The sequence below is a fragment of the Hyperolius riggenbachi genome, chromosome 6 (genome assembly GCF_040937935.1).
Source record: "Hyperolius riggenbachi isolate aHypRig1 chromosome 6, aHypRig1.pri, whole genome shotgun sequence".
In the NCBI taxonomy this organism is placed as follows: Eukaryota; Metazoa; Chordata; class Amphibia; order Anura; family Hyperoliidae; genus Hyperolius; species Hyperolius riggenbachi.
In genome coordinates, this window is record NC_090651.1 from 58,815,130 (window position 1) to 58,827,268 (window position 12,139).

Here is a 12,139-nt window from a genome sequence, read left to right on the forward strand (position 1 = left end):
GGGTACTTCTGATGGTTCCAGGGGGTACTCAGGCGTGATAAACTTAACCAAGAACAATAAATTTAGAGTTTAAGAAAATTATAAATCTTATTTAAACACCAGATTTGTATTTTAGCTAATTAAAAGCAATAGTAAATGCTTGGAAATGGTTTATGAACCAAGTATCATGTACTAAGATTAAATATATATTTGTCAAGGGGTACCTGTGATAAGGTTTTCTATGCTAGGGGGTACTTGGTGAGTACAAGGTTTTAATAGGGGTACATACCAATAAAATGTTGAGAAACACTGATCTACAACACCAGGCTGTGCACTAGGGCAACGAAAATTGATGGCAACCATTCCCTCCCAGGTCATTGCTTCTTCAGACGGCTAAGATCTGGCTGGAGGTTCCGGCCATACTCGCTAGGAACAACAGGCCTAGGAACACTTTTTTTTCCCCCCACAGCCATCAGACTGTTGAACTCTGACCATGCCACTCTCCCCCCCTCAACAGGACATAGCCACCTTTGGACTGTCATCTTCTCGCTATAGGTGTATTACTGTTACTGTGTTATCTTCTAATACATGTCTGTTGGACTGTTCATCTGCTTTTTCAATTGTTGTGTTACTTCACTGTGCCAAAACCTATTCCAGGCACAACCCAATTGTGCTTGGCGTATGAGGCAGCGTTCCCTCCATAAAGTACATTAGGCAGCGTTCCCCCATAAAGTACATTGGGCAGCGTTGCCCCATACAGTACATCAGGCAGCGTTTCACCAAAAACTACATGAGGCAGTGTTCTCCAATAAAACACCAGTGTTTCCTGATACAATAAGTTAGGCAGCCAGGGTGGCCATCCGTCCGGATTTAGGCTGGACAGTCCGGTTTTTGGACTGCTTGTCCTCCGTCCGGCGCAAGGCAAGGAAGGACAGCCAGATGTCCTCCTTTTTGGGCTGTGTGGAGGGAGAGAGCGCAGAGAAGAGGGATCAGTGGGCACAGTGGGAAAGGGGGGACATCCCCCCCCCCTTTCCTCACCTTTGGGCTCCCCCTTCCTCGCTCTCCCCTCTAGAACTAAAGTTTTGGGGTGACTGGCAGCGGGCGGGACTTACCTCTGCCTCGCTCCAAGCGCTGCGTAGTGACCTCTGGTTCATGAGTTATTTGAGCCTGTTCTTTCCTGTGAGTTTAATGATCCGACTCATCCACTGAGCCGAATCAGTTCAGTGGATGAGACAGGAACTGCTGTCTCCTCCACTGAACGGATTCGGTTCAGTGGATGAGTCGGATCACAGGAAAGAACAGGCTCAAATGACTCATGAACCGGACATCACTACTGCTTCGCCGTGGAAGGAGGCAGGTAAGTCCCACCCGCTGCCAGCCACCCCACAACTTTAGTTCTAGAGGGGAAAGCGAGGAAGGGGGGCCCAAAGGTGAGGAAAGGGGGGGAGATGTCCCCCCTTTCACACTCCTGTACCTACCGCTCTCCCTTCACTGAGCTCGCCCCTCCTGCTGGGGGACACCTGGCTAACTATTCTGGGGACACCTATAGACCTGGCTACATATACTTGGGACACCCATAGCCCTGGCTAAATATACTGGGGACACCTATAGACCTGGCTATATATACTAGGGACACTTTACACCTGGCTATATATACTGGGGACACTATACACCTGGCTATCTGTACTGGAGACACCTATACACTTGGCTAACTATTCTGGGGGAACCTAAAGACCTGGCTACATATACTGGGGACACCTATAGACATGCCTAACTCTTCTGGGGACACCTAAAAACCTGGCCATCTGTACCAGAGACATCTATAGACCTGGCTAACTACTCTGGGGACACCCAAAGACCTGGCTACCTATTCTGGGGACATTATACACCTGGCTACCTATTCTGGGGACAACTATACTCATGACTACTTATACTGGGGACACCTATAGAACTGGCTACCTATGCTGGGGGTACCTATTTTGGGGTAACTGCTGTCAGATTATCTGTATTTATGGGGAACCGCTGCCATATTATGTATGTTAGGAGCACGGCTGCTGCCAGATTTTACGTATTTTGGGGGAACTGCTGCCAGACTGTGTATGTTTGGGGGACCACTGCTGCCAGATTACATGTATTTTGGGTGTTATGTGTATTTTGGGTGATCCGCTGCCAGGTTTCGCGTATTTTGGGGAACTGGTTCCAGATTATATGTATGTTGGGGGGAACTGCTGCTGCCACATTGTCTATTTTGGGGGAACCACTGCCAAATTATGTGTCTTTTTGGTGAAATTCTGTCAGATTACATCTATTTTTGGGGGCTACACTACGGCAGAGCTCAAACTTCCCCGGCAGACAATTTACACCACTGCTAAGGTCATGTATATTTGGCTCCACCCATGACCACGCCCACGGTATGCTTGACCACACCCACTTTTGGCACGCTCAGTACGATGTCCTCCTTTTCAGGGTGTGATGTCCTCCTTTTTGGGGTTCTGCAAGTGGCCACCCTATAGGCAGCGCCCTCTATAAAATACAATAGGCAACGCCCCCATAAAATACTTTATTCAGCACCCCCACCTCAAATATGTTAGGCAGCGTTCCCCCATCCATAAAATATGTAAGCCATTGTTCCCCCACAAAATATATGAGCCAGCACTTCCATTGTTTTCTACCCCCCTCTGTTGACCTCCCAATATCCTGACTGAATACCTGAAAAGGAAAAATAATGTACTCACCTGGCAGAAGTTTCCCTTCTCCCTCCAGCGTCGCCCTCTTATCCTTGCAGCAACTCCAGCTGCAAATCTCCCGCTCTGTGCTGAGCAGAGCAGGGCTACAAGAAAATGGCCGCCGGAGCCCAGCACTGGAGACACAGACTTTAGTGCAGTGCTTCGGAAGCCATTTTCCCGTAGCCCTTCTGCTCGCAGATAGTCCTGTCCTGCTGCAACGCCGCAGGCTGGAGGTGGTGAGCGGATCGCTGCCTGCAGCACCAGCACTCCGCCGCCCGTCGCCCGCGGTCGCCAGTTCCCCAAGCCCGGCACGATTAAAAAAGAAAAAAAAAGTTTAACTATCGGCAGCTAGGCTGCCTCCACCCCCTCAGTTTCCCCGCCCATTCCCATTTCCCAAGATGGCGCCACCCTGTAGCTGGTCGGTTCTGATTGCAGGGGTCTCTGTGGTACTGTGGTCGTGTTCTGCTGGTCTCTCTGTTGAAGACGTGGGTTTCAAATGTGATGAGCTGCGCCTGGGGCAATATCCTTTATAAAGCAAGCCGAAGCCATATCTACCTGCTGTGTGCTAGGACTCAGGAGAGGGTATATGATGCTGTGGTGTGACAGGAGGTGGTATATGGTGCTGTGGTGTGACAGGAGGTGGTATATGGTGCTGTGGTGATGCGAGAGAGGGTATATGATGCTGTGGTGTGACAGGAGAGGGTATATGATGCTGTGGTGTGACAGGAGGTGGTATGTGGTGATGCAGGAGAGGGTATATGATGCTGTGGTGATGCAGGAGAGGGTATATGATGCTGTGGCGATGCAGGAGAGGGTATATGATGCTGTGGCGATGCAGGAGAGGGTATATGATGCTGTGGCGATGCAGGAGAGGGTATATGATGCTGTGGCGATGCAGGAGAGGGTATATGATGCTGTGGTGTAGCAGGAGAGGGTATATGATGCTGTGGTGTGGCAGGAGAGGGTATATGATGCTGTGGTGTGGCAGGAGAGGGTATATGATGCTGTGGTGTGGCAGGAGAGGGTATATGATGCTGTGGTGTGGCAGGAGAGGGTATATGATGCTGTGGTGTGGCAGGAGAGGGTATATGATGCTGTGGTGTGACAGGAGAGGGTATATGGTGCTGTGGTGATGCAGGAGAGGGTATATGGTGCTGTGGTGATGCAGGAGAGGGTATATGATGCTGTGGTGTGGCAGGAGAGGGTATATGATGCTGTGGCGATGCAGGAGAGGGTATATGATGCTGTGGCGATGCAGGAGAGGGTATATGATGCTGTGGTGTAGCAGGAGAGGGTATATGATGCTGTGGTGTGGCAGGAGAGGGTATATGATGCTGTGGTGTGGCAGGAGAGGGTATATGATGCTGTGGTGTGGCAGGAGAGGGTATATGATGCTGTGGTGTGGCAGGAGAGGGTATATGATGCTGTGGTGTGACAGGAGAGGGTATATGGTGCTGTGGTGATGCAGGAGAGGGTATATGGTGCTGTGGTGATGCAGGAGAGGGTATATGGTGCTGTGGTGATGCAGGAGAGGGTATATGGTGCTGTGTTGATGCAGGAGAGGGTATATGGTGCTGTGGTGATGCAGGAGAGGGTATATGGTGCTGTGGTGATGCAGGAGAGGGTATATGGTGCTGTGGTGATGCAGGAGAGGGTATATGGTGCTGTGTTGATGCAGGAGAGGGTATATGGTGCTGTGGTGATGCAGGAGAGGGTATATGGTGCTGTGGTGATGCAGGAGAGGGTATATGGTGCTGTGGGGATGCAGGAGAGGGTATATGGTGCTGTGGGGATGCAGGAGAGGGTATATGATGCTGTGGTGTGGCAGGAGAGGGTATGTGATGCTGTGGTGTGGCAGGAGAGGGTATGTGATGCTGTGGTGTGGCAGGAGAGGGTATGTGATGCTGTGGTGATGCAGGAGAGGGTATGTGATGCTGTGGTGTGGCAGGAGAGGGTATGTGATGCTGTGGTTTGGCAGGAGAGGGTGTATGATGCAGGATAGGGTATATGATGCTGTGGTGTGGCAGCAGAGGGTGTATGATGCAGGAGAGGGTATGTGATGCTGTGGTGTGGCAGGAGAGGGTATGTGATGCTGTGGTGTGGCAGGAGAGGGTATGTGATGTTGTGGTGTGGCAGGAGAGGGTATGTGATGCTGTGGTGTGGCAGGAGAGGGTATGTGATGCTGTGGTGTGGCAGGAGAGGGTATGTGATGTTGTGGTGTGGCAGGAGAGGGTATGTGATGTTGTGGTGTGGCAGGAGAGGGTATGTGATGTTGTGGTGTGGCAGGAGAGGGTATGTGATGCTGTGGTGTTGCAGGAGAGGGTATGTGATGCTGTGGTGTGGCAGGAGAGGGTATGTGGTGCCGTGGTGTGGCAGGAGAGGGTATGTGATGCTGTGGTGTGGCAGGAGAGGGTATGTGATGCTGTGGTGTGGCAGGAGAGGGTATGTGATGTTGTGGTGTGGCAGGAGAGGGTATGTGATGCTGTGGTGTGACAGGAGAGGGTATGTGATGCTGTGGTGTGGCAGGAGAGGGTATGTGGTGCCGTGGTGTGGCAGGAGAGGGTATGTGATGCTGTGGTGTGGCAGGAGAGGGTATGTGATGCTGTGGTGTGGCAGGAGAGGGTATGTGATGCTGTGGTGTGGCAGGAGAGGGTATGTGATGCTGTGGTGTGGCAGGAGAGGGTATGTGATGCCGTGGTGTGGCAGGAGAGGGTATATGGTGCTGTGGTGGTGCAGGAGAGGGTATGTGATGCCGTGGTGTGGCAGGAGAGGGTATATGATGCCGTGGTGTGGCAGGAGAGGGTATATGATGCCGTGGTGTGGCAGGAGAGGGTATATGATGCCGTGGTGTGGCAGGAGAGAGTATATGATGCCGTGGTGTGGCAGGAGGGGGTATATGATGCCGTGGTGTGGCAGGAGAGGGTGTATGATGCTGTGGTGTGGCAGGAGAGGGTATGTGGTGCTGTGGTGTGGCAGGAGAGGGTATGTGATGCCGTGGTGTGGCAGGAGAGGGTATGTGGTGCTGTGGTGTGGCAGGAGAGGGTATGTGATGCCGTGGTGTGGCAGGAGAGGGTATGTGATGCCGTGGTGTGGCAGGAGAGGGTATGTGATGCTGTGGTGTGGCAGGAGAGGGTATGTGATGCCGTGGTGTGGCAGGAGAGGGTATATGATGCTGTGGTGTGGCAGGAGAGGGTATATGATGCTGTGGTGTGGCAGGAGAGGGTATGTGATGCCGTGGTGTGGCAGGAGAGGGTATATGATGCCGTGGTGTGGCAGGAGAGGGTATATGATGCCGTGGTGTGGCAGGAGAGGGTATATGATGCCGTGGTGTGGCAGGAGAGGGTATATGATGCTGTGGTGTGGCAGGAGAGGGTATGTGGTGCCGTGGTGTGGCAGGTGAGGGTATATGATGCCGTGGTGTGGCAGGAGAGGGTATATGATGCTGTGGTGTGGCAGGAGAGGGTATGTGGTGCCGTGGTGTGGCAGGTGAGGGTATATGATGCCGTGGTGTGGCAGGAGAGGGTATATGATGCTGTGGTGTGGCAGGAGAGGGTATGTGGTGCCGTGGTGTGGCAGGTGAGGGTATATGATGCCGTGGTGTGGCAGGAGAGGGTATATGATGCAGTGGTGTGGCAGGAGAGGGTGTATGATGCTGTGGTGTGGCAGGAGGGGGTACAGTACAGACCAAAAGTTTGGACACACCTTCTCATTCAAAGACTATCATTCATAAAGCATTTCCGCATGCGGAAATGCTGAGAACAGCTCACTTTATCGACCTCTTAGCAAAGTTTCCATTCATAAAGGCTCTTTCCGCATGCGAAGCTGACATTTCCGAGCAGAGTGATAAATCACTGCCTTGTGCGGTGATTATCATAAAAAATGTAACAAACTGTCAATTCATAAAGATTACCGCAAGCGGTATGAGGATGGGAAATACCGCCCCCTCTGATGTGACGATGACAATGTTAAAGGAGTACTATCGATTGAAACGACTTTTTTTTTTAATACTCTATATTAGTGTACACATTACCACTAGTGCTAGGGGCACTTTATTTATTCACCCAGGTCTCTCTCTCACTATCCCTGCTTAAAAATTCATTTCTCACACAGCTCATAGTAGTTTGGGTCACCCTGAGCTGCTTGGTTGCTCTGTCACACAGCTCACAAATATATTTCACTGTGTCACTCACAGCATGCAGCAGACATGAGGAGAAATAGGCTGATCTGAGGTGGTAACAGGTAACTAAATGAGCTGGAATATTGCAGGAATATAACTAGCTATACCAGGAGTCTGTGTTTACACTCAGACTGGCTGCCTGCTTGAGGCGATTCACTCCAGGCTGCATCCACTTTACAAGCTGCTGAGAGGGGCAGACCACTGTCTACAATTAGCATTATTAGTATCTTTATCAGTAAAGAGAAGCAAAGATAATAAACACACATTGCTAGAATCTTTAACCCCTTACCACCATATCAACAAGATTCTTTTAGCAAGGTGATAATTAAACTATAAACTGAGGAGTTGATAGCATCTCCCCTTTGCAGAGGCATGGTCTAGGCCTTTGGGAGCAGTCAGTATTAGATACATTTTGCATCCAACACTGACGCCAAAACTGACGGAGGATTTTACAGCTGAGAGGAACAGCTGTGTGAGGAATCAAATTGCTCCTAGTACTTGCCCTAATGTGTGCTACAACATACAGCATTTAAAAATAAATGCATACATCGATAGTATTCCTTTAAGTTAATGGAGACACAGACCTCCCAGGCAGCTGCAGTAGAACAGAACACAGAGAAATGTATCAACTCCGCAGCTTCCTGTGCTTCCGCAAGCCTACCGCCAGCCTAGTTTGGGAAATCTCTGCACTCCTATCGCAACTGTATCCTTTTCTATGAATGCCCACACAGAAGTCTAAAATACCGGCAGCGGTGTTTTTCCGCACTGAGTCTAATTACCGACAACACCTTTATGAATGATACCCAAAGAGTTTTCTTTATTTTCATGACTATGAACATTGTAGATTCACACTGAAGGCATCCAAACTATGAATTAACACATGTGGAAACAGTGTTCTCCCCAGAAGTGGCATTCACTTGATGAGCTTCAAGAGGTAGTCTCCTGAAATGGTCTTCCAACAGTCTTGAAGGAGTTCCCAGAGATGCTTAGCACTTGTTGGCCCTTTTGCCTTCACTCTGCGGTCCAGCTCACCCCAAACTATCTCGATTGGGTTCAGGTCTGGTGACTGGAGGCCAGGTCATCTGGCGCAGCACCCCATCACTGAGTACATTTGAAATTGGCGCCGGTAGACTTGGGCGCAGGATACAGCGGTATATAGCTGATCCTGCTTCTGCACAAGTCCAAGCCGTTTTTTAATTACTATTCCCCCTCCAGGCTGGATAGTGGGGGAATGAAATAATTCGGCTTCCAGCGATTGCTGGAGGCTGAATTATTGCGTTTTTCAACTTCGGCTCCGTCTTGTGACTCACTGAGCGCCGCTATAGTCTGATTCCCATTACAGTCTATGGCGGCGCTGGCTGCGCCCAAATCTAGCAGCGCTGAAAAGCACTGCTCCGCCATCACTCTCCTTCCTGGTCAAATAGCCCTTACACAGCCTGGAGGTGTGTTTGGGGTCATTGTCCTGTTGAAAAAATAAATGATGGTCCAACTAAACGCAAACCGGATGGAATAGCATGCCGCTGCAAGATGCTGTGGTAGCCATGCTCGTTCAGTATGGCTTCAATTTTGAATAAATCCCCAACAGTTTCACCAGCAAAGCACCCCCACACCATCACACCTCCTCCTCCATGCTTCACGGTGGGAACCAGGCATGTAGAGACCATCCGTTCACCTTTTCTGCGTCGCACAAAGACATGGTGGTTGGAACCAAAAATCTCAAATTTGGACTTATCAGACCAAAGCACAGATTTCCACTGGTCTAATGTCCATTCCTTGTGTTCTTTAGGGCTCTTTCACACTAGAGGCTGCGGTAGAAAAGGCTGAAAGCCTTTTGCCTAACGCCAATACATAGCGTTTTCAAAGGCTTTTGAAAGAGTTTTACAGCCCATATGAAAACGTCCTTTTTTTTTTCTTCTATAAAAATAAGTGAACAAGATAGCTGTAAAACGCTTTGAAAACGCTTTGAAAAGGCTTTGAAAACGCTGAAGTTGGCGTTTTCCATTGACTATCATTGAAACGCCAACAGCCAACTTCGGCTGTAAACAGCCCTGAAAAAGCTCCTGGGAGCGTTGAAACGCAACGCTCCAAAACGCCGAGTTAGATGTGAAAGGTAAAATGAAAGTCTATGGACTTTCTTTTACCTAGCAAAACGCCAACTTCAGCCGTGGCGTTAAAACGCCGAAAAATCCCTCTGGTGTGAAAGGGCCCTTAGCCCAAACAAGTCTCTTCTGCTTGTTGCCTGTCCTTAGCAGTGGTTTCCTAGCAGATATTCTACCATGAAGGCCTGATTCACACAGTCTCCTCTTAACAGTTGTTCTAGAGATGTGTCTGCTGCTAGAACTCTCTGTGGCATTGACCTGGTCTCTAATCTGAGCTGCTGTTAACCTGCTATTTCTGAGGCTGGTGACTCAGATGAACTTATCCTCCGCAGCAGAGGTGACTTTGTAGCGTTTGATGGTTTTTGAGACTGCACTTGGGGACACTTTCAAAGTTTTCCCAACTTTTCGGACTGACTGACCTTCATTTCTTAAAGTAATGATGGCCACATGTTTTTCTTTACTTAGCTGCTTTTTTCTTGCCATAATACAAATTCTAACAGTCTATTCAGTAGGACTATCAGCTGTGTATCCACCTAATATCTCCACAACGCAACTGATGGTCCCAACCCCATTTATAAGGCAAGAAATCCCACTAATTAGACCTGACAGGGCACACCTGTGAAGTGAAAACCATTTCAGGTAACTACCTCTTGAAGCTCATCAAGAGAATGCTAAAAGTGTTCAAAGCAGTAATCAAAGCAAAAGGTGGCTACTTTGAAGAACCTAGAATATGACATTTTCAGTTGTTTCACACTTTTTGGTTATGTACTATACTTCCACTTGTGTTAATTCATAGTTTGGATGCCTTCAGTGTGAATCTACAATGTTCATAGTCATGAAAATAAAGAAAACTCTTTGAATGAGAAGGTGTGTCCAAACTTTTGGTCTGTACTGTGTATGATGCTGTGGTATGGCAGGAGGGGGTGTATGATGCTGTGGTGTGGCAGGAGAGGGTATATGGTGCTGTGGTGATGCAGGAGAGGGTATATGATGCTGTGGTGTGGCAGGAGAGGGTGTATTATGCTGTGGTGATGCAGGAGAGGGTGTATGATGCTGTGGTGTGGCAGGAGAGGGTTTATGATGCTGTGGTGTGGCAGGAGAGGGTGTATGATGCTGTGGTGTGGCAGGAGAGGGTGTATAATGCTGTGGTGTGGCAGGAGAGGTTGTATAATGCTGTGGTGTGGCAGGAGAGGGTGTACGATGCTGTGGTGTGGCAGGAGAGGGTGTATGATGCTGTGGTGTGGCAGGAAAGGGTGTATGATGCTGTGGTGTGGCAGGAGAGGGTGTATGATGCTGTGGTGTGGCAGGAGAGGGTGTATGATGCTGTGGTGTGGCAGGAGAGGGTGTATGATGCTGTGGTGTGGCAGGAGAGGGTGTATGATGCTGTGGTGTGGCAGGAGAGGGTGTATGATGCTGTGGTGTGGCAGGAGAGGGTGTATGATGCTGTGGTGTGGCAGGAAAGGGTGTACGAGGCTGTGGTGTGGCAGGTGAGGGTATGTGATGCTGTGGTGTGGCAGGAGAGGGTATATGGTGCTGTGGTGTGGCAGGAGAGGGTATATGGTGCTGTGGTGTGGCAGGAGAGGGTATATGGTGCTGTGGTGTGGCAGGAGAGGGTATATGGTGCTGTGGTGTGGCAGGAGAGGGTGTACGATGCTGTGGTGTGGCAGGAGAGGGTGTATGATGCTGTGGTGTGGCAGGAGAGGGTGTATGATGCTGTGGTGTGGCAGGAGAGGGTGTATGATGCTGTGGTGTGGCAGGAGAGGGTGTATGATGCTGTGGTGTGGCAGGAAAGGGTGTATGATGCTGTGGTGTGGCAGGAGAGGGTGTATGATGCTGTGGTGTGGCAGGAGAGGGTGTATGATGCTGTGGTGTGGCAGGAGAGGGTATATGATGCTGTGTAAGGAGAGGTTGTATGATGCTGTTGTGCGGCATTTGTCTTTTTAGTAAGGTTCACTGGAATCTTTGTCCTTGCAGAAAATGGCCCTGGCCTTTTCTGTGTCCGATATACAAATGGGAGGGACCCTCTTCTGCAAGGGAGCAGGGCTACACTTTGGAATCTGGCTGATATGGGGCTCCGGTGAATCTTATACAGACAACATGCTGGGGCATCCACATTGGCAATAACAGGCTGGGGAGAGTGTCAGCTTCCTGGCCAGGAGCTTTTTGTTCTCAAATGCAGATGCCATCTTAAAGTGTACCTGAGACGGAAGAAAAATCATTTATACATACCTGGGTCTTCCTCCGGCCCACTTCAGGCCCTGGGCTCCCTGGCCGCCCCGATCCTCTGCTAGCTGTCGGGATAAATCTTCCAGTTGCTGCCAGTCTCATCGAGTGCGTTCTGTGCCTGCACAGTATGTGATGACAGGTGGCGATTGGAAGATATACCTGGATGGGCAGCAGAGGATCGAGGAGGACAGCGAGGAAGCCAGCTGCCCAGAGGAAGCCCCAGGTATGCATAACTGCCTCTAGCTTTTGCACAGCACTGTATACCTGTACATACTGTCCTGTATATGTTAGTACTGTACAATCACCTAGAGATTCTTGTTCATGATTTCAGTTTCACTCTACATCTCCTCAGAAGCCCTTTAAAGGGGAACTTCAGCCTAAACAAACATACTGTCATTAAGTTGCATTAGTTATGTTAATTAAAATAGATGGGTAATATAATCTCTTACCCACCCTGTTTTAAAAGAACAGGCAAAGGTTTGTGATTTCGTGGGGGCAGCTATCTTTTTGGTTGAAAGGAGGTGACAGGGAGCATGAGACACAGTTCCAACTGTCCTGTGTGCTGATCACCCCTCCTAGCTGTGCAAGCTAGGCTTCAAATCACAAATTTAAAAAAAAATTGCATCAAAACAGCAGGAGAACATCAGAGATCTCATCATGCTTTGCACAGCATTAGGAGAAAAATGCCCGGGCAGTTTTCTTCTGTGCAGCTAAAAATGAGGCTTGGGTAAGAAAAACAAACTTCTGATGCTGTGAAACTGTTAAAGAGAAACCGTGACCAAGAATTGAACTTCATTCCATTTAGTAGCTGATACCCTCTTTTACATGAGAAATCTATTCCTTTTCACAAACTGATCATCAGGGGGCTTTGTGTGGCTGATACTGATACTGTGGTGAAACCCCTCCCACAAGAAACTGAAGACCATGGTACT

General features: G+C 49.4%; 1 protein-coding gene across 2 annotated transcripts in view; it reads left to right on the plus strand.

The window, feature by feature from the left end:
• The first annotated feature begins 2,896 nt into the window (after positions 1–2,896).
• Positions 2,897–12,139, plus strand: part of TM2D1 (TM2 domain containing 1) — a 41,264-nt gene continuing 32,021 nt past the window's right edge. Inside the window, exon 1 of one of the 2 annotated variants that reach the window (XM_068242491.1) lies at positions 2,897–3,225. In XM_068242491.1, the coding sequence (XP_068098592.1) occupies positions 3,104–3,225 (122 nt within the window). In that variant the 5' untranslated portion in view covers positions 2,897–3,103. The remainder of the gene's footprint in view (positions 3,226–12,139) is intronic. The other variant, XM_068242489.1, reaches the window with a different exon arrangement.